Source organism: Stomoxys calcitrans, chromosome 2, assembly GCF_963082655.1.
Source record: "Stomoxys calcitrans chromosome 2, idStoCalc2.1, whole genome shotgun sequence".
NCBI classification, from domain to species: Eukaryota; Metazoa; Arthropoda; class Insecta; order Diptera; family Muscidae; genus Stomoxys; species Stomoxys calcitrans.
In genome coordinates, this window is record NC_081553.1 from 131,101,930 (window position 1) to 131,125,632 (window position 23,703).

The window sequence follows — 23,703 nt, forward strand, 5'->3', positions numbered from 1 at the left end:
TATACCGATATGGGGCCCAAATGAAAGGTTTTTTGAAGTAGAGCAAGCAATTCTTATCCACTTTCGGGACCACATTTCTGGGGTTCCACACCAACCCCAACCAAACCACCACACTGGGGTCTTCCCACTCCCAAAATCCCCATATGAATATCGGCCTCAAATAAAGTCTCTTAAGAATGGAGTACATCTAACATCCAAACTCAAGTGACCCAAAATCCTCCGAGCAAATTCATAGATCAATAAATATCATGTAGGATTCATATAAAGGCATTTATATTCTCATACTGTTAATCAAGCGATACACCATAATAATAATTTCGTAGCATAGTATTTCACTAGAAGCTCTTTAATTGTCGAAAATAAATATTCCAAGGATAATTTTATTGCATATATTGTAAAAGAAGGCGCAGCGGAGTTGGCCTGGTTCAGCAAGTCAATGATAAAATATTTTAAAATTTTACCACAAATAATGAGGGAACATCCTTCTGAATGAAATCAGCGATTTTTTTTTCTTTCAAAACTATTATCTAAAATAGTAATCGGCGAAAAGTATCGCGAAAGGCGAACGTAGTACCAGCCCTTACAGCGAAATCGGATAATAAATGTGGCTGCTATGGGCTTAAGACCCTAAAACGGCCGCTCGTCCTGTTAGGCCTAATCTGCAATTTAACCTGCGAATGAAAAAAATATGGTTATGTCCCAAATTCCAGCCCAATATCTCAATTCTTGCCAGCTTCTGGACGGACGGACAGACACACGATCATCGTCTTAGAATTTTACGACGATCAACATATTTTCATGTGTTGCAAACAGAATGACAATTTGGATGAAAATCTATTAAAACCGAAATATGCCGTCCATCCGTCCAAACTCTTTGAAAGTAAATAATACCAAATTTTGAAGGAAAAGCCCAAAACGGCAACTCTGTTCCACACATACACATATACTTTTGGTGGGAGTAGGACATGGAGGATAGCAAAGGGAACATAGCTAGAGATGGGCTATGGATAAATTCCCAAAAGGTAATTACCCGGTAAACTGGGTAATTACTCGGATATTTACCTATTTATACCCAAAAGCTGGGTATTTATAATTTTGCAGATATCTTGGGTATATAAACATTTCCCAAACAATTTTTGATTATTTCGTATTCTTTGTATAGTAAACCTGACACTCTGATCTCATAAAATCGGATTCTAGTTATAAATAGCCGCTATAAAGGCCGATCCCTAGACTTAAAGTCTTGAGGCAATAATTTGGTAATTTTTCATCCGATTTCGATAAAATTTGGCATATTAAATTCTGGAAAACACCTACCCATTTCAGCTATATCCAAATATAGTCCGATTTGAAGGACTATATTTGGATATAGCTGCCATATAGACCGATCTCCCGATATAGAGTATTGAGCCCATAAAGGAACATTTTTCATCCGATTTTGATGAAGTTTGATACAGTGCGTTTTGGTACCCCTCTAAACTTTTTTGTTGAATATCGTCCAGATCGGACCATATTTGGGTATAGCTGCCAAATAGACCGATCTCCCGATCTAGAGTATTGAGCCCATAAAATGAGCATTTTTCATCCGATTTTGATGAAGTTTGATACAGTGCGTTTTGGTACCCCTCTAAACTTTTTTGTTGAATATTGTCCAGATCGGACCATATTTGGGTGTAGCTGCCATATAGACCCATCTCCCGATTTAGGGTATTGAGCCCATAAAAGGAGCACTTGTTAGAAATTTATTTATTTTGTCCAGAAGCGACGCCGAACTTTATGCCCTCACAAATTTATCACATGTGTGGTGCTCATGGTAGGGTGCGTACAAAAAAAAAAAAAATAAACAAATAATTACAAAGAGAAAAACATTAGCAAATGCAAAAATGAAAGAAAGACTGACAGACTGGCAAAGGTGTTACGACCTAGTCGAAAATACGATTGAGGTAATGAGACACAGCTCTTATCTCGTTAACACACCAAGCAATCGGTGTTGGCAAAACGTAACGGTGAAGCGCATCAAAATGCGCTACCACATCCAAAGTGGGCTGAAGATGTGTGATGAATTTCGAGTGAATCTGATAGCGATGCACGTATGGGGCACATGTTTAAAACATGTTCAAATAACATCAATTAAGGCACTTGAAGAGGATGATGCTGCTCCATTATTAACTATGCTGTAAACATTGGTGAAGGTGCTGCATCTAAATGTCCATATGTAAAACATTTTGCAAGAGAACATTCGAGTTTCAATCAGATGCAGAACCTAATGGTATATACAAAACTGTTTCATTCATTATCTAACAGATAATAGTTGTAATAAGTATCTATAAACTGAAATGAGGCGTAAGAAAATCATTTTATATTCTGCACATCAATATTCATTTTATTTAAAAAAGGCGAAACGAATTCCTTTGTATATAATTCGTTTATAACTGTATGACTTCACAGTTCCATACAACTAAAAATCGGGACAAAAAACTTGGGCGAAAAATAATAGTGGTTATAGGTATTTGGCTTGTCCACATGGAACAGCGACTTCACATAACACCACAAGAATTAATCACGAGGCGTCGAATCACAAGATCTTGGGAGCCAACTCACAGGGTGAGAGATAATCTGCTCACTAAATGCATCCTTCAAAATATGCCAATTGTTTAATGAGCTGAGAGGCATGTGGCAGCTTCTTGTCAAAACCACATAACAGCTCAGCCAATTGGGCAAGAATTGTCGCGTATCACGGTTCGATTTTGTTCACCGTTGACGGGAACGTTTCTCCGCGGTCGGCTTTGAAGAAAAAAGGACCGATGGTGCAACCTCACTAAACTGTCGTTCTTTTGAGATGCATCGCTAACTCTTTTATGGCTCATGACTGTTCTTCACCCTAGCTGCGACAATTTGCTTTGTTGCCGTATCCATTGATCTATGAGCCTCATCGCTGAACACAATTTTTGGATAAAACAGTAAATTTCTATGGAACTGTTGTAAGCACGAATTTTGATAACAAATTTCAACGATTTGCAGTCGATCCTCGTGTGTGAGTTTCTCCATGATGAAAGGCAGAGCATACTCTACTTTAACTGTCATAGACGTTGGACGAAAAACATAACCCACAACAAATCACCATTTATATAAATCAATAAGTTAATTACAATTAAATTCTGTCTACTAACTTTGGGGTTTCTCCATTTCAGTGCATAATAAACTTGACAAACACACATTTAACTTATAAGGCCTTTTTTTAAAGCCCTTGTTTAACTTTAAATTTCCATTAAGCATTGGCATTTGTACGATTTTTCATATATTCACATATACAGGAGCTAATTGAGTATGCATCGAATGCAGCGTCCACCCGCTGTAAAGATTCATCCGTTCTTTTTGTTGTTGTAAACATCCTTTCGTACATACTACTACTATGTAGTAAGTACGCGTACTTGCCATATGTGCTTTGATAGCTGTGAATGAAATACCCAAGTAACAACGGCCTACCTTTGATCAGTTCGTTTTTCAATTAATTACCTTGTTTCCCCTCTTATATAAATTTCCAGGAATGAGAGGCTACTTTTGAAGACATTCCTCATTAATGTTTGCTTTACGTGCTTCCTTGTAATTTCAGATGATTAAAATGATGGTGACTGTGGTGATTGTCTTTACAATGTGTTGGCTACCGTTCAACATACTTTCGGTAAGTATCGAAACATGTGTCCATTCATACCCTACCGTTTATGTATATATTTATCGGTTGTCATCCAATATTGATTTGTGTACATTAGAGTGAGTATGGATAGAGGTACTCGGCATGTTTAAACAAGCACTATATTTGGCCTATTAATTAAGAAAAACAAGTAAAAAGGCGTTAAGTTCGGCCGGGCCGAACTTTGGATACCCACCACCTCGGCTATATATGTAAACCATCTTTGGACAAAAATTGTCCCAATTTGGACAAAATACTAATAAGTACAAGTCACGTATAAATTGCGTATAACAAAATATTGGACTTTTAAGTAGCTATATCTAAAAATAAACCGATCTGAACCATATACGATACGGATGTCGAAAAGTCTAACATAAGTCACTTCGTCGAAATTCAGTGAAATCGGATTATATATGCGCCTTTTATGAGGCCAAGACTTTAAATCGAGATAACGGTCAATATGGCAACTGTATCCAAATCTGAACCGATTTGGGCCAAGTTTCAGAAAAATTTAGTAAGGCCTAACACAACTCAATGTCCCAAATTTCGGCGAAATCGGCCAATAAATGCGCCTTTTTATGGCCCCAAAAACCCAAATCGAGAGATCGATCTATGTGGCAGCTATATCCAAATCTATACCGATCTGAGCCAAATTGAAGAAGAATGTCGAAGTACCTAACGCAACTCACTGTCCCAAGTTTTGGCGACATAGGATAATGAACTCGCCTTTTATTGGCCAAAAACCTTAAATCGAGAGGTCGGTCTATATGAGAGCTATATTAAATCTGGACCGATCTGGGTCACATTGAAAAATGATGTCGAAAGGCCTAACACAAATCACTGTCCCAAATTTGGCGACATCGGACAATAAATGCGCATTTTATGGGCCCAAAACCGTTAATCGAGATATCGGTCTACATGGCAGCGATATGCAAATCTGGACCGATTTGTGCCATATTACAGAAGTATGTCGAGGGACTTAACATAACTCACTGTCCCAAATTTCGGGGAAATCGGACAATAAATGCGCCTAACCTAACCTAGGAACTCAAGAAGTCAAATCAGAAAGTCAAACCGGGAGATCGATTTATATGCGAGCTATATCAGTTTATCGATTGATTTGGACCATACTTGGCACAGTTGTTGAAAGTCATAACAAATCGCCACATTTTCAATTTCAGTCAAATCGGAAAAAAAATTGCGGCTTGTAAATGATCAAGAAGTCAAATCGAAAGATCGGTTTATATGGTAGCTATATCAGGTTATAGACCGATTTGCACAGTACTTGGCACATTTGTTGGAAGTCATAACAGAACACTACATGCTACACATACATACATTTCAGCCAAATCGGATTAAAGTTGCGGCTTGTACCAGCTCAAGAAGTTAAATCGGGTTTACAGCGAACTTGGCACAGTTGTTGAAATTAATAACAAAACACTATGTGCTCTAATCGGATAAAACTTGCGGCTTGTAAGGACTCACGAAGGCAAATCAGAAAGTCAAACCGGGAGATCGGTTTATATGGGAGCTATATCAGTTTATACGTTGATTTAGACCATACTTGGCACAATTGTTGAAAGTCATAACAAAACACTACGTGCAAAATTTCAGCCAAATCGGACAAAAATTGCGGCTTGTAAGGACTCATGAAGTCAAATCGGGAGATCGGTTGATACGGCTGCTATATCATGCAATAGACTGATTTCGACCATACTTGGCATAGTTTTTGGAAGTCATACCAAAACCATATGTACCTAAATCGGATAAGAATTCCGCCATATAGACACTCTAGAAATCCAATTGGGAGATCGGTCAATAACTCTATCAAGATATTGAACTTATATAGATTTTAAAAAGTCATTCAAAGAACTTGAAAAAAGCGATCCATCTAGGCTAAATATGATTCGCCCTGGCTGAACTTAGTATTAAACATTTCGGAAACGTGTGTGCAATCATTTAATAAGCGTTGTAGCGTACTTTTCGTAATACGAAACAAGTAAAAAGGCGTTAAGTTCGGCCGGGCCGAACTTTGGATACCCACCACCTCGGGAATATATGTAAACCACCTTTCATCAAAATCCGGTGAAAATTGCATACCTTATGTCCCATAGCAGTTACATTGAAATATGTTCCGATTTGGACCAAATACTAATTAGTACAAATCATTGTTCAATTGAGTATAACAAAATATTGATCTTTTTAGTAGCTATATCTAAAAATAAACCGATCTGAACCATATACGACACGGATGTCGAAATGCCTAACATAAGTCACTGTGTCAAATTTCAGTAAAATCGGATTATAAATGCGCCTTTTATGGGCCCAAAACCTTAAATCGAGAGATCGGTCTATATGGCAGTTTTATTCAAATCTGGACCGATCTGGGCCAAATTGAAGAAGGACGTCGAAGAACCTAACATAACTCGCTGTCTTAAATTTCGGCGTCATCAGACAATAAATGCGCCTTTCATGGCCCCAAAACCTTAAACCGAAAGATCGGTCTATATGGCAGCTATAGCCAAATCTGGACCGATCTGTGACATATTGCAGAAGTATGTCAAGGTACTTAACTTAACTCACTGTCCCAAATTTTTGCGACATCGAAATATAAATGCGCCTTTTATGCGCCCAAAACACTAAATCGAGAGATCGGTCTATATGGCAGCTATATCCAAATCTGGGCCGATCAGAGCCAAATTTAAAAACGATGTCAAAGGACCTAAAACTGTTTAAAATTTCAGCAAAATCGGATAACAAATGTGGTTTTTATGGGCCTAAGACCCCAAATCAGAGGATCGGTCTATATGGCAGCTATATCCAAATCTGGACTGACCTGAACAAAATTGACGAAGGATGTCGAAGGGCCTAACACAACTCACTGTCCCAAATTTCAGCTAAATCGGATAATAAATGTGGCTTTTGTGGGCCTAAGACCCTAAATCGAAGGATCGGTCTATATGGCAGCTATATCCAAATCCGAATCGCCAAATTTACGAAGGATGTCGAACACAACCCACTGTCCCAAATTTCAGCAAAATCGGGTAATAAATGTGGCTTAAAATCCTAAATCGGAGGATCGGTCTATATGACAGCTATATCCAAATCCGAACAGATCTGGGCCAAATTGACGAAGGTTGTCGGAATGCCTAACACAACTCACTGTCCCAAATTTCAGCGAAATCGGATAATAAATGTGCTTTTAATGGCCTAAGACCCTGAATCGGAGGATCGGTCTATATGACAGCTATATCAAAATATATACCGATGTAGCCCATTTTCGAACTTAACCTGCCGATGGGCAAAAACAGAATCTGTGCAAAGTTTCAGTTCAATATCTCCATTTTTAAAGACTGTCAAGTGGTTTCAACAGACAGACGGACAAACGGACGGACATGTCTATGTCGTCTTAGATTTTTACGCTGATCAAGAATTTATTTACTTTATAGGATCGGAAATGGATATTTCGATGTGTTGCAAACGGAATGATAAAATGAACATACTCCCATCCTTCGGTGGTGGGTATAAAAAAAGTTTTATGCGAAGAAATTGGTATTGGTAACACTTTTCCTAATAAATTGTGTACATTTTATTTAGATTTGTGATGTTTTCAAATTAATAAAAGAAGAATTTCAGGCTATGGGAAGAATTACTTACTATTTTTGTCGATTCCTCTTTGTGCTTTGCGTTTGTTTTCTTAGAATTGCCATGATCGTTAGCGTTACAGAATGCTGGCGTTTGGACTAGAACAGGCAAAATATCGGTAGCACTATCGATACAATCGATATTTTATTTTTGTCTGAATATCGATTGGTATTTTCGCCATCAATACTATTGGCAGAGTTAAGTTTTTTGCAACTTTTTCTGATGTTCACGCCAGGATTTGAAGCCAGCTGTTCGGCGTTATAGGCGGACATGCTAACCTCTGCGCCACGGTGGCCTCAATGGATTGATATTGCTTCTATATAAATCGATCTCTTGATGTTTACTTCTCATTTTCGTTTAAAATAAAGGTGATGGGTGATTAACGATAGTATCGATATATATTATTAGAAATATCGAATATCGCGATTATCGATAGTATGCCAACACTAGTTTGGATACGATAGGCAGACATGCTAACCTATGCACTACGGTGGCTCCCATTCTCTAATGTACACATGTAAATTTATGAAGCATTTATTTGCAGTTACATACATATATAAGCGTATTGCTATATGACTTGATTTGTCTTCTCTTTTACTTGCAGCTTCTATTAAACGACGAGGAGGTGCGCATGTGGGGGGCATTACCGTATGCCTGGTTCGCTGTTCACTGGCTGGCCATGTCACATAGTTGCTATAATCCCATCATTTATTGCTACATGAACGCCCGTTTCCGCGGTGGTTTCCTGCAGATTATTTACCGTGTGCCTGGCCTGAGACGTTGCTGTTGCCTGCGGCGTTATTTGCACACGCGCGGTGATCGTAGCTATGAGACCACTGGTGAGATGACCTTCAAATTCAATCGTCATAGTGGTGGAGGTCTTATCAGGAAACCTAAGATACGAATTAGGTGCCACCATTATTTCTTTGGCAATTTTCACTGTCTTTTTGTTCAAAACGAAAATATTTAATTATTGTGAATTTCGTTTTTCGATTTCGTATTTAGTAGTACTCGTCTGTTCACCTATCGTTTAAAGTTTTGCATGTTCATTTGGACACAGTAGCAGCATGAGAACCAATTTCACATATACACACCCTGCCACCCACACACACACAAACACAGAAAAGTGTCCACTATATCGATATGTTATTTCCTTTGTTTTGTGTGTACGTTTGCACCTTAAACAATTATTTTATTAAAATTAAGTCCTTATTGTTGAAGTTCATTATCATTTTAAGATTTATTAGACTGAATTTCACATAATGATATGTCCATTTCCCACCCAATGTGTGTGACTTTTAAATACCCTCGAAGTCGAGTTGTTTCTTTATTTTCTTCCAAATGCCAAAGAAAGAAAAATGGAACCTTCGTACTCTCAGAAACTAGAAAACATTTTTTTTGCAAAGAAACCCAAACAAAATCGTCTAGCAGCGATGTTTGATTGAGAATTAAAACATAATTCATATATCGTTTACATTAGACGGTACAACATTTCAGGCATAGATTATAGACCATTGTAGGGGGGTCTCTAACAAGAGGTGTTATTTTGAATTACCTGGTATTCCAGTATCTGTCACTTTTGAAGCTTTTATTATTTGACAGTTGACAAGTAGAAATTACGGCATTACCAACAAATAAAAGCGTGCTAAGCTCGGACAGGCGGAATCTTATAACTCAAGTCAATTATTTTGCCCAGTAACTCTTTATAGGCAAACAAAGGCCAATGCATTTTGTGATGGCTTATATGGTAGCCATACCAGGTTATGGATCGATTCGGACCATACATGGTTTGGATATTGGAGACCATAGAAAAAGTCGTTGTATGTAATTTCACTCAGATCGTATAAGAATTGCTCCCTCTAGAGCCTCAGTATAATCAGGTGTTTGGTTTATATGGGAGCTATATCAGGATATAAACACTTCATGCAAAACTTCAGCAAAATCGAATAATAACTGCGTCCATTAGCAGTTCAAGATGTCAAGACCAAAGATCGGTTTATATGGCCCATTTAACATGCCGGACGTACTATGAGATTTTCTATGACTTTCAATACATGTGCCAAATATGGTCCTAATCGATCTAAAACCTAACATACCTCCCATATAAACAGATCTCCTGATTATTACTCTTAAGCGTATATAGTGCCTAATTCTTATCTGATTTGATTCAAACTTTGTACAGTGGCTTATCATTTGACCTCCCACATACGTGCCAAGTATGGCAATCATGTTAAAGGCCATAGAAGTATAGCTCTTATTTAAACCGATCTCCCGATTTTAATTAATCTTAAGCACCTATACAGAGCAATTCATACCCGAATTGGCTTAAATTGTGCACAATGGCTTCTTCTATGGTCTCAAGCATCCGAAGAAAATATGGCCCGAATCGGTCCTGACCTGACCTCCAATAGCACAGAAATTCTTATCCGTATCTATTGTTAGCCTATTAAAAGATACTGAAAAAGACCTTGACGAATGCGATCTAATGAGGAGGGAATATAATAGTCCCGTTTCATTTTAGGGGCATATAGTGCAGAGTCGAAAAAATTTATATAAAACAAAGTTCTCGATACATTATCAGTGTGAGTTTATGTAGAACATCTGTCTTCAGATATGACAAAATAAAATGTAAATCATTAATTTAAAAATTTATGCATAAATCTTTATTAAATTTTATTTGACTTCTATGCCCGCACATTATTTGCTAATTTTATTTATACATTTTACAAATATTTGCACTATTTTCCTCGAATGGTTTCAACACGTTGCCAATCGGTGTTACCATCTGATGTCATACGAATAGACTTGCACTGTATACAATTTTTGTGTTTTTGTCCTTTGCGGCTGTATACACAGTACTAAAATGAAACACAGCAAATATTCGGTCTTTGGGATTGCAAATGGGCCATAAGGGGACCGCCCACTTCAGGAACCATTCTGTACCACTTTTTTAGTTCTAAAAAAACACATCTCTGAGCTTAGAACTGATTCCACTTCTCATTTCCGGTGGATGGCTTCATATAATTAGATAGTTTTCAGCTTATAAATTATATTGCTTTACCCACATATTTGGTCGCCTCTTTAGCAGGGTTGGTAGCGTGCTCGGATTACCAGTGTGGAGGTCGTGGGTTCAACTCCCATCAGAGACCTGGTCTGTAGCAACTGTGGTATCACTATGGATATAACAAAATATTGGTCTTTTTAGTAGCTATATCTAAAAATAAAACGATCTGAACCATATACGACACGGATGTCGAAAAGCCTAACATAAGTCACTGTGTCAAATTTCAGTGAAATCGGATTATAACTGCACTTTTTATGGGGCCAAGACTTTAAATCGAGATATCGGTCTATATAGCAGCTATATCCAAATCCAATCTGGGCAAAATTGAAGAAAGATGTCGATGGTTCTAACACAACTCACTGTCCCAAAGTTCGACGAAATCGGACAATGAATACACCTTTTATGGGCTCAAAACCTTAAATCGAGAGATCGGTCTATATGGCAGCTATATCCAAATCTTGACCGAACTGTGCCATATTGCAGAAATGTGTTGGCCGGCTTAAATTTCGGCGACATCGGACCATAAATGCGCCGATTATGCGTCAAAGCCCTAAATCGAGAAATCGCTCATATGGCAGCAATATCCAAATCTGGACCGATCTGAGCCAAAATGAAGAAGTATGTCGATGTGTTGCTAACGGTATTACAAAATGAATATACACCCATCCTTCGGTGGTGGGTATAAAAATTACTCCTTAAAGTGGCATGCAGGGGGGCAGATTAATATCTGCACCCTCTTTTCAACCTAACCTAACCTATGTGCTTTTCAAACACGACTCATAAAAAAAACCGTTTGCTTTCGATACACATAAATGAATGCCAAAATTTAGCTTGATTTCGGAAGCTTAATATACGATATTTAAGTTTTGTTGTCAGCATTTGTAAACGCTTTTTCGGATCGAATTTTGGCATTTTCGACATCATTGTTGAATGTCTCTTAAAATTTCAGCTATAACTAGTTTGCACTTTTTGGCTTTATAGTGAATTAAAAATCTAAATTCCTTACAGGCCATAATTTGGGTGCTTCTTTTACACTCGAGGGCATAGCTCGGACTATTTTTCTTTTTTAGGGTTTCTTTTAACTCTGTTTGGCTGAAACTATAATTTTTTGAACGTTCATCAGTATCTTTTAATCAAAGACTGATCAAATCATAGGAACTTCTATTCAAACGACGCAAATATTTTACTAGAATTTATGACTTTGTTTTATTTTCGCTGTATTGTCCTTATTATACCCTCCACCATAGGAAGGGGGTATACTAACACCTCTAAATATGCATCTAAGACCCTATAAAGTATATATATTCTTGATCGCCATGACATTCTAAGTCGATTTAGCCGTCCGTCTGTCGAAAGCACGCTTACGTTCGAATGAGTCAAGCTAGCTGCTTGAAATTTTGCACAAATAGTAGGTTGGTTGCGATTTTAAATGATCCAAATCGGTCCAGCTTTGATATAGCTGCCTTATAAACCGATCTTGGGTCTTGACTTCTTGAGCATCTAGAGGGGGCAATTAGGCTGAGATTTTGCACGTGGTTTTTTCGTATAATTTCCAACAACTGTGCTGAGTATAGTTGAAATCGGTCCATAACTTGATATAGCTGCCATATAAACCGATCTTGGATCTTGACTTCTTGAAGGTGCAATTCTTACCCGATTTGGCTGAAATTTAACGGCCTTCAACATACGTATTCAATGTGGTCTAAGTCGATCTCCCGAATACGCTTCTTGAGCCCCTACAAGGCGCAATTCAATTTACTTATGGTCCGATTCGGACTAGGACTTGATAAATCTCCAATAGCATGACAATTCTTATCCATTATTCTTTGTTTGCCTAAAAAGAGATACAGCGCAAAGAACTCGCCAAATGCGATCTTTGATGAAGGGTGTATAAGATTCGGCCCGGCCGAACTTGGCACGCTCTTACTTGTTATTTTATAAAATGGATCTGATTTTTCAATATTTTTTTTTTGAAATTTCTTACTTACCTTAATTGGCCATTACAGAAAATGTATTCCCCTAGCCGAACGTTGTCCAAGTGCTTCGATCTTCTGCGCTTCTTCTCCAATCTCTGACATCCAGTTTGCCGATGTCGCTCTTCACTTGGTCACTCCATCAGAGTTTTGGTCTTCCCATTTGCGTTTTCTATTATGGTCGCTTTCAAAAAACTTTTTTGCCGGAGCTTCTTCATTCCTTCTGACAATGTGATGGCTACGTCATATTGTCAGAAGGGATGAAGAAGCTCCAGATGTATTTTTAAGTGTTTAACTAGGCTATCATCTTAATACAGCTCGTGGTTCATACGACGCCTATAATCTCCATTAACGCAACAATTTTACGAAGGATTTTTCTCCCAAACACTCCAAGTAATGATTTTGGAAGTACCGATGCCTCGGAGCTATATATTTTTAAATTTGTTAAGTTTTAATTTATATAAGTGTAAAATAATAAAAAACAAGTAAAAGCGTGCTAAGTTCGGCCGGGCCGAATCTTATATACCCTCCACCATGGATCGCATTTGTCGAGATCTTTTCCCGGCATCTCTTCTTAGGCAAAAAAAAAAAAGAATATAAGAAAAGATTTGCTCTGCTATTAGAGCGATATCAAGATATGGTCCGGTTTGGACCACAATTAAATTATATGTTGGAGACCTGTGTAAAATGTCAGCCAATTCGAATAAGAATTGCGCTCTTTGTGGGCTCAAGAGAGATCGATTTATATGGAAGCTGTATCAGGCTACAGACCGACTCAGACCATAATAAACACGTATGTTGATGGTCATGAAAGGATCCGTCGTACAAAATTTCAGGCAAATCGTATAATAATTGCGACCTTTAGAGGCTCAAGAAGTCAAGACAGCAAATCGGTTTATAAGGCAGCTATATCAGGTTATGAACCGATTTGAACCATACTTGGCACAGTTGTTGGATATCATAACAAAATATTTCGTGCAAAAATTCATTCAAATCGGACAAGAATTACGCCCTCTAGTAGCTCAAGAAGTCAAGGCCAAAGATCGGCTTATATGACAGCTATATCAGGTAAGAGGACAGCCGTCAATAAACATGGTTAACCCGAAGCCTTTCGGGTCGACACAGTCCGAGTTAAGGGAGTGGTCGACGAATGCACATGCAACATTGTGGAACAGCGAAACGGTCGGTAGGACGGCGAAAATCCTGTGGGGGGATCCAGATCGTGAAAAGACGAGGCTATTACTGAGAGGAAGGAAGAAGGAGGCCAGTAAAGCTATTGGTATCATATCGGGATACATAGGACTACCAGCTCACTTATATAAAATCCATGCGGCAAGTGATAGCATGTGTAGGGCATGCGAGGAAGTTGATGAGACGTTGGAGCATTTCCTTTGCCATTGTTCGGCTTTCGCATCCAACAGATACCGGTACTTAGGTGGAGACACAATATCTGACATGAACCAACTTAGGGGAGTGATATTGTAGACAATTAGGGAAATAGCACGGAATTCCTAACTTAAAAATTTTTAGAGGTTACTTTATAGTTTTTTGAGCACACAACAAGCCGATTTCTGGCTTTGATGTATGCCCATAGTGGTATGGGGCGGATTAATATCTGCACCCTCTTTTCGACCTAACCTAGCCTAACGTCTAGAGGCTCAAGAAGTCAAGACCAAGATCGGTTTATATTGCAGCTATATCAGGTTATGTACCGATTTCCGCCATACTTAGCACAGTAATTAGAAGTCATTACAAAACACCTCATGCAAAATTTTAGCTAAATCATCTAGTGACTCAAGAAGTCAAGATCCAAGATCGGTTTATTTAACAGATATATCAGATTATGAACCGATTTGAATCATACTTGGCGCAATTGTTGGAAAAGATACCAAAACACCACATCAGTCAAATCAGATAAGAATTGCCCACTCTAGAGGCTCAAGAAGTCAAGACCCAAGATCGGTTTATATGGCAGCTATATCAAAACATGGACCGATAAGGCTCATTTACAATCCCAACCGACCTACATTAATAAGAAGTATTTGTGCAAAATTTCAAGCGGCTAGTTTTACTCCTTAGAAAGTTAGCGAACTTTCGACAGACAGACGGACGGACGGGCGGACGGGCGGACGTGGCTATATCGACATAAAATGTCACGACGATCAAGAATATATATACTTTATGGGGTCTCAGGCGAATATTTCGAGTAGTTACAAACAGAATGACGCAATTAGTATACCCCCATCCTATGGTGGAGGGTATAACAATAATTAATATAATTGTATTAATTGAGTACTTTCAATTTATATGAGTGACAGTGTATATTCCACATGGCCTTCATTAACAATGAAGTTGGAGAAAGAATTTGTTTAACCAATCAAATCTTGGTTTCTGAATTAGTTAGTGGCAACTAACGAGTTTAAATCTTTGTTTAAGTTGCACCATATAGTATAGGCCATTTAAACGGATGAGGAATTAGTATCGTCTTAGGATAGAACACTAAATTCTTACATTAACAGTTGCACCAAATAATACTATATAGGTGTTAGAGTAATTTATTACGCATAAATGAAAAAGAAAAATTTGCTTCAAGTTGTTAATCTCTTTGAGTTATGAACTGTTAATAAATTTGAAAATATTGTTTTGTATTTTTTTTCTTGTTTTAATTTAATTGAAGGAACAGACGATGCGTTCCACCTGCAGCGTGTGAACACATGCACCACATTCATCAGCACAAGGAGAAAGCTGCGCACGAATTCTATGCAAGTGGTAAGTTTATGAACCGCTACAATTAAATGCTAAACTAATAAACCGACACCACTGATCTCTAAAAAATTTTTTAAAACGTAGTGCATTTTTTGAGGGACCCATTAATAAGGTAACGGCAACACCACTTTTTGAGCCCTACGAGGTATATCCATTTACCTGCCTATGTATTTTTTGCAAAGGAAGACTCAATTTCGAGTAGTAATCCATGTGTATCGAATATTTGGATATAGCCATCATATAAACAATGATAGTGGGTATTATGGAAGATCCACTGTAGAGTATACCCCTAGCTGAGTTAAGCTTCTTTTATGTCATCAAAATTTAATCTAAATTAATACAGTTCGAAATATTGCCATGAAGTGGTGAAGGAAAAATTATTATAAATTACAATATTGTATTGTGCTAAAAAACTGAAATTTTAAAACCTGCCTTCTTTCAATCATTTCAGAGTCAATCTTCATGTGCGGAAACAACGGTGTTGCGGTAGTGCCAGCCCCACCATAAACCCATCGAATTCACAGATAGTTTCGATTAAGAAACATGAGTAAACAACTCAATTCCACGTACTAACCACAGGACCACAATGTTTGCTATCTGGACACCTGAATAGCAAGCAAAGCAAACATTTCATAACATTTATTTCGATTGCAGATTTGCGATGTCATCCCAAACATAATTGCTTAAATACATACTAGCTTTAAAGATATTAATAAGCTAAACTGCTAAGGACTTTGTTAGAGTATTTAAATTTATTATTTGCTATTTAATGATAATGGATTTTAACTTTATGCTCTACCGGAATAAAAGTTGTGAAGAGAAAAAAATCAAATCATATTAAAAGTTTTAAATAAAAAGGCAATGTATTTTTTACCAGTAATATCAAAAATGTCCATGAGATTCAACTCATTTGAAAATTGCAATAATTTGTTGAAATCAATCTGTTTCACGTCAAGTTGTTAATTTTTCCTTTTCAAAATCCGTCCTTGTTGAATTGAATTTAAGTTCTAAAATCAGGCTTGTGTGAATAATTTTCATAAAAAATCTCGTAAGGATTAGTTGTCATACGAATATCGAATTAATTCTATTCTCATTTTTATACAAATACAATCAAAATCCTCGCGAGTTAAAACAATTTATATATAATGAAATATGGACCCTACACCATTAGAGTATCAGTGATCCTTTAGGTATATGTATATATTTATTCGTGATCTTTTTGACATTCTGAGTCGTCCTAGCCATATCCGTCCCTCTGTCTGTCTGTCCATCATTCTGTGGAAATCACGATAGAGCCTAAAAGAATACAGCAATACGCTTAAAATTTTGCACAGATACTTCTTATCGATATATCGGTCCATGTTAAGTTAATGCTCCCATATAAAGCGATTTCCCGATTGTACTTCTTGAGCCTTGGCTGAAATTTTGCACCATGATTTCTGTTGTTAACTAGAGGAGGAGGCAATTCTTATTTAATTACAACAAAGTCCATATGGTATTGCTGACATCATACTTTTTTTAAAACCGCGCAATGATCTTGACAAATGGGAGGAGAAAAATCTATTAGTTTGGTCAGTCAGAACTCGGATATATATTCTATTCAAATTTAAACGAAATCAGATGAATACATAACTATATCATAATATCCGATGTAGACTATCAGACAAGGTTGTAGAGAGGTCTATTACAACTCAATAAGTAATAAGCACGCCCATTATGGGGCCATGACCTATAATGGGAAAACTAGCTATATCGAATTGTGCTTCGTCCTACTTACCAAATCACTTATTATTTTCCATACTACGCCCCTAAGTTGGTTTATGTCTGGTATTGTGCCCCCACCTAAGTGTCAGTGTCTTTTAGCAGCAATAGCCGGAAAATGACATAGGAAATGCTACAACGTCTCATCATCCTCCCTACATGCTCCAAACATGCCAACACTAGCCGCTCATAAGTGAGCTTGTGGTCCTATGGGCCCCCTTATGATTACTAGTCCGACCTACTTCTAACTTATTTTTGGTATCTCCGCATAGGATTTTCGTCGTCCTACCGCCGTTTCGCTGTTTCACAGCGTTATAGGCATGTTTGTCGGCAACGCCCCTTACTCGGACTGCGTCGACCCGAAAGGCTTCGGGTTAACCAAGTTTATTGATGGTAGTCCTCCGACCTTCACAAATGCTCTTTCATTCCCCCCTTACTCCGCTATTACCTGGCTACCAAACGATGCGGATCGTGCCATCCAAGACTGTTTTTGAACTTACCGTCCTGGTTGATTATTGCCCTGATGGCCAGTTTACTATCCGTAAAGATGTTCATACTGAACGTCTTTGGTTCAACACCACACCGCCTCATCCATTTCGTGACCGCCCGGATCTTCGTCTGCAGAACCGTATTATGGTGAAGCAGTCGAAAACATATCTCAGTCTCTTTATGGGGTGGCATATTGAATAATTCGAAGTATTACAAACATCCTATAGTGGTGGGTTTAAAAATGATTCAAAAAAATATTTATCTAATTGAAAAAGATACAATGTTCAAACGCATCTTTTAATAAACAACAAAAAAAGGATCGGCCCGGCCGGGATCTATGGATACCCACCACCTCGGATATATATACTACCCCCCTTTCGTCATAACACGGTGATTAATGCATCACTTATGAACACCTAGCAGCTATATCTAAATATAGTCCGATTTCCACCATATTCAGGAAGACTATGTAAGAGTAAAACACTACTCATTGTACCGAATTCATCGGTTAAAAAATTCACCTTTATGGGCCTGAGAACTTAAATCGGGAGATCGGTATATGTTTATGCCAGCTATATCCAAATATACACCGAACAATATTGAACTCGAATGTCGGAAAGCCTAATACAGCCCACAGTGTCATTGCGCCATAGAGTAATAACCGTGCCATCATTGTTCCAAGAACTTAAATTGGGAGATATATAAATTGAGAAAGCTATATCCAAATGTAGCCCGATCTTGACCATATACGACGTAAATGTCGAAGTAACTAAGAGAACTAAATTTTAGCGAAATTAATTAACACATTCCCCTTTTATGGGCCTAAGACATTAAATAGGGAGATCGGTCTCTATATCCAAAATAGGACCGATCTGGGCCAGATTAAAGAAGGATGTCGAGGGGCCACGCACAACTCACTGTCCCAAATTTAAGCGATATCGGATAATAAATGTTGTTTTAAAGGGCCTAAGACCGTAAATCGGAAGATTGGTATGTATGGGGGCTATATCAAGATATAGTCCGATGTAGTCCATCTTCGAACTTAACCTGTCCATGAACAAAAAAAGAATCTGTGCAAGTTCCAGCTCAATATTTCTATTTTTAAAGAGTGTAGCGTGATTTAAACATACGGACGGACAGACGGAGGAATATGACTAGTTCGTCTTAGATTTCTTAGAAGATCAAGAATAATATACTTTGGAGAGTAGCAAATGGATATTTCGATGTGTTGCATCGAAATCATTACATCGAACACAACACATCGGTGGTTGGTATACAAATATTTCAGATTCAATAAAAAATGATTGATTAAATTTTTAATTGAAAATGGCAAAATATCAATCGTTATTCTAATTGGAAAAAAGATGAAATAAAAAAAAACTTCGTGATTGGTTTTCTTTGTACATTTTTGCTGTAAATATTAAATAACTAAGGCGTACACGCCCTTCTTGATAAGTGTCTTATCCTTTTTTTTAACTGGTGGTTAGTATAGGAGCGTCGAATTACTTACATCAAAGAGGGAATTTAGTAAACATTACCACAATTGCCATCAAAATCCGATGAATAATATATATATATATATATGTTCTCTCAAAAAGTCGAAGGAAGATGTTCTAATTTTCTGTTCGTTATTAATACTAGAAGAAGTAAAAACATGCTAAGTTCGGCGGGGCGAATCTTAGGAACCCAGACGTAAAATCGAGAGATCGGTGGAAGATATATATCAGGTTATGGACCGATTTAAACCATACTTGGCACGAGTGTTGGAAGTCATAAATTGCCAAATCGGACAAAAATTTAAGCTTCTTGAGGATGAAAAAGTCAAATCTGGGGATCAGTATATAGGGGGGCTATAGTTAAATCTAAACCGATTGGGCGCATTTGCAATCCCCAACGACCTACATAAATAAGAAGTCCCTGTGCAAAATTACAAGCGGATATATTTATTCGTTCGACCGCTATCGTTCTTTTGACAGACAGAGAAACGGACGGACATGACTAGATCGACTTAAAATATCAGGACGATCCAGAATGTGTATACTTTATGGTGTGGCAGATCAATATTTCGAGTTGCTACAAAGGGAATGTATATGTTAGTAAACCCCCCATCCTACGGTGATGGGTGTAAAAATAAGAGAAGATAGATGTTTTATAGTTCCCACCGTCAAACCAAACGGACCACAATTTAGACAAGTCTTCAATGAAATGGTAATCGCATGTAAAACGCTGTCTTTAGCTTCCTCCTTCCTCAACGTCTCCAGATATTTGAATACTTTAGTCTTTTAGCATTTTAGCCTTGTCCGTAGTGAGGACTACTGATTAGGACATTGATTAGAGGACTTTAATCGTGTACTGCGGGGTCAGGTTGCACCGAAAACTTTGGTCTTAGTCTATTTATTGGTAAGGATCCTGTTAGATGAGTTTAGGGTTTTTTTAGAAACGGGTGCTAAAAAGGTTTGTTGCCATTCAAAGATAAGGGGCCGGTGGTACGAGCATAAATAGCCAAGACCATTAGCTGCCCGACCGTCGGTCCAAATCAAAATAACAAATGAAGTCATCCGCTGGAAAGTTTGAAAAGAAAACTGTTATTTATGTACATCATTAGTGACTGGGACGAATCAGTTCAGATAGTTCCTATATAAACCAATCCCTCGATTTAACCACATAAACGCCCAAATTTTCATCTGATTTGTCTGAAATGCGAAGTATGGTTAGGTTAGGTGGAAAGAGGGTGCAATATACACCCGCAGGCCCACTCTTGCTTTAAACCATCCGTGTAACATGATTTTCCAGATGGCAATACTTGTGTTCCGTCAATACAAGACTGTGCCGCTGGCAGCAGTGTCTCGCACTCGACCTCAAGGTTAACCTCAGGTATCCGATCGGAAGCCTCTTCCCTTCCTTCCAGGTTTCCTATCGTAGCCTCGATTATACCACGATGGTATGAGCTGCTCCATCCTCAATTCATTTTCCCATCGCCTTAAATCACATAGGCGTAGTGGCTGCCTCAAACTTAATATGCATATCAATGGGTCGGATATCTAGAATAGTCTCCAGTGCTCTAGTGGGTCTGGTCCTCATCGCTCCGCCTCTGCCAAGACAACAAGTTCTCTGAACCTGTTGTATGGTCCTTATGTTGCACTTTTTCTCCATAGCTCCACCAAACTACTAAAGTGTAAGTAGATATTGGTCTAATCACGCTCCTGTAGAGCCAGTGGACTATCCTAGGATTCAGGTCCCATTTTGAGCCTACAGCCCGAATACATATTGCCCAACATCTGTGAGCCTTCTCAATATACTCCTGTCGTACACCTAAGTATTTGACCTTGTCAGATATTGAAATCGTCTTATTGAGGAAATGTGGTGCGTTAAATTGGCCCATCTTCGTTTTCCTCGTGAACAGTATTATAAGATCGCCTGCGTAGCGCGAAGCAGACGGGCTCATATCCCTCCTCAGTCAGCATCCGTAATAGATCATATATGGTCATATGCCATATGCAAGACCTGTTCGGCCCTTCTTCATAGCTGGTTCGGTTCCTCATCCCTAAGACGTATTATAACATCGTCTGTGTAGCAGACGGGTTCAAATCCTTCCCATACCCACCCATAGGAGTGGCGATAAAAGGCCCCCATAAGGCGTGCCTTGTGCCACATTCTCCTTTATATTTATGCCATAAGACACACAATTTATCCACCTGTTCCTTAGCATATGGTTTATCCAGTCTCTGAAGACCGGGTCCACCCAGTACTGGTATAAAGATTGGATCAGTGTGTCGGTCAGCAAATTGGGAAAAGCCCCCTCGATGTCAATGCATACTGACAGTGTGTACGTTTTGACATCGAAGGATTCTTCTATTTTATGCACAACCTCGTGCAGGGCAGTATCCCCTACCTCCCCTTGACATAGGCATGCGGTCTGTATTTGAGCAGTTCGCTGGATGTCATGCTTTTTATCATGGTGTCCACAATACGTTCCATGGTTTTGAGTAGAAAGGCCGTTTGAAGCTCCTCAAGGATTCCTTCACCATAAATTCCGTTATTATAAACCTTCGATCAACGTCATTATTCCAAGATTCCGGTGTCTCCGTGAGTCCTTTCGTATCCTGTGGAAAATGGGTTTTCATCAAAAGCCTCAACGTGTCCTCCGTTGTCTTTGCTCTAAAAATGTGGTGAGAGTTCGCATCGCACCCTATTAGTACCCCGTTTTCGGCCTGTTTTGTTTTCCTCACCAACCGTTGCAGCTCCGACATGGGTGGCGGTGTCGGAGAGTCGAAAGACAGATAAAATGATGCCAGGTATGCTCCACCGTCTCCCTGTTCCACTACTGTTGCAACCGACGTTGACGACTCTGGGGAAAATATATAATTCAAAATTTTATGACAAATAACGCAGGTCCTCGGCCGAGTACCAGTGTTAGCATAGAATAATTGGTAGTTAATATGGTTCAGTCCAGAAACTTTGTTCCGGGTCGTCCATGGCTCCTGAATTAAGGCAATATGAATCTTGCCCTCGCTGATTTTCTCCATCAGAGCGTGTGTAGCAGTTTATCTGGATTACCTCAATCATTGGCCCTCCAGTAAGTGGGCATCTTGGGAGTAGGTGATGATATCATCGTCTTCTTCAAGTTCTTTAGACTGCATTGACTTTCCTGTCACTGCACTGCCTGATGTCATCGTTTTAGGTTATTTGCCTAGTCTAGTCTTAATTGTTCCATCGTCGGGTCCCTGTTCGTTAAGCTTTATTGGGTTTCCATTTCCTGTACTGCCTGGTGTTTCAATACTAGGACCTTTGACTGTCTTAGCCTTTCAAATCTTAAGTAAATGGGTTTCTTGGGAGTAGGTGATGGTACCATCATCGGTTTTCTGTTCGTTGGGTTGCATTGAGTCTCCTGTCGCTGCGCTGCCTAATGTTTCAATATTAGGATCTTTAGTTAGTATTCCGAATCTTTAAGTCGGTGGTGGGTCCGTGTTGGTCTCTCGCCACTACACTGTCTGATATTTTAGTATTAGGATCATTGCTTCTCCTAGTCTTTCCAATATTATGAGATGCCGTGATTGCCTCGTTGTCGGCCCCCTGTTTGTTGGGCGGTGTCGCATGGCCTGATGTCGCAGAACGAAAATTTCTGCCTTTCCTAGTCTTCCCAATCTTGAAAAAGACAGCTTTGCTTCTGTAGTGCGCCATGCCTTTATTCTTAGCCAAACTTGTCACAGAGACTTGATCAAAACCAACCACAAAGATAGTTCCTTGCTCCTTCTCCTCCCTGTGGAAGACCTCCCACTTCTCTGCGACTTCTGGTCTTCATGTAAAATTCATATAAATTTACATTAAATGCCTCCCATATAGCTTCACAAATAGAAATAGCCCACCATATTAAGCGATACCCCTATTTGTTCTCTTGAAAAAAATCCCCCTATTTGTCCTAGAATCGTCAATATTTAACGCACTTGTTTGAAATTTGGCACGTAAAGTACACTTTGTCCTAAAATACTTAGATCAAATGCCACCTAGATAGGTCCATAAACTCATACATCCCCAGATTTGACAGTCCTAGAAATCAAAATTTTGTCCGATTTGACATAAATTCAGTAAGTGAATTCCAACACTCGCGCCAAATGCCACCTATGCTGGTATATGTCAATAAATTGATATGACATCTTGAGCCTCTAGTAGCCGTAATCATTACCCGATTTGAATTCTCTAAAATAATTCTAATACAGCTAAGTTAATAAGTGAGCATTCAAAAACTATGTAGCCTAATCTAGATTTGAAGAGGTCTACCGCTTTGCTGTCATTGGCTAGAACAGACGTCTCAGTTATTGTGTCGGTCATGACAGGTCACTGTCTAATCGGAAATCATGCTGAAGGTTGCAACAACGACTTTTGCAGAATCTGTGAGGATATCGAAGAAGAAGAGACTATAGAAAACCTTCTGTGTGTGTATCCCGCAAAAGCAGTCAGAAGCAGTTCCACATTAGGTTCTCATTTCTTTGAGAACCTGTCTGATTTAGCGGATATGAACATTCGCAAGCTATTGGTCTTTTTAAAGCTATCTGGATGGTTCAACGGCTGGAACTAGAAGGCATCTTCCTTCTAGTGTTCCTGTGGTATTACAATGAACGAAAATGTCAAAATGAGTCTGATGGCAGACTGCCACTTAAACCTAACCTAAGTTAATAAGTGCAAATTTTTATCGGAATCTACGGAAGTGTGTAAATAATAATAGTCGCGGCTGAACTTAGCACATTCTTTTTTGTTACTTTTCAACTTTAGTTGCCTTTTTGCCTTTATTTGGTCTTTTGACTTTTAGTTTCAAA

General features: G+C 38.6%; 1 protein-coding gene across 5 annotated transcripts in view; it reads left to right on the forward strand.

The window, feature by feature from the left end:
- LOC106093483 (RYamide receptor) overlaps nt 1-21,545 on the forward strand; it is an 814,074-nt gene extending 792,529 nt beyond the window's left edge. For 2 of the 5 annotated variants that reach the window (XM_059363997.1, XM_059363998.1), the window contains exons 7-10: nt 3,614-3,682; nt 7,941-8,245; nt 15,051-15,142; nt 15,591-21,545. In XM_059363997.1, coding sequence (XP_059219980.1) covers nt 3,614-3,682; nt 7,941-8,245; nt 15,051-15,142; nt 15,591-15,646 — 522 coding nt within the window. In that variant the 3' untranslated portion in view covers nt 15,647-21,545. The remainder of the gene's footprint in view (nt 1-3,613; nt 3,683-7,940; nt 8,246-15,050; nt 15,143-15,590) is intronic. The other 3 variants (XM_059363999.1, XM_059364000.1, XM_059364001.1) reach the window with 3 other exon arrangements.
- The last annotated feature ends 2,158 nt before the right edge of the window (nt 21,546-23,703 follow it).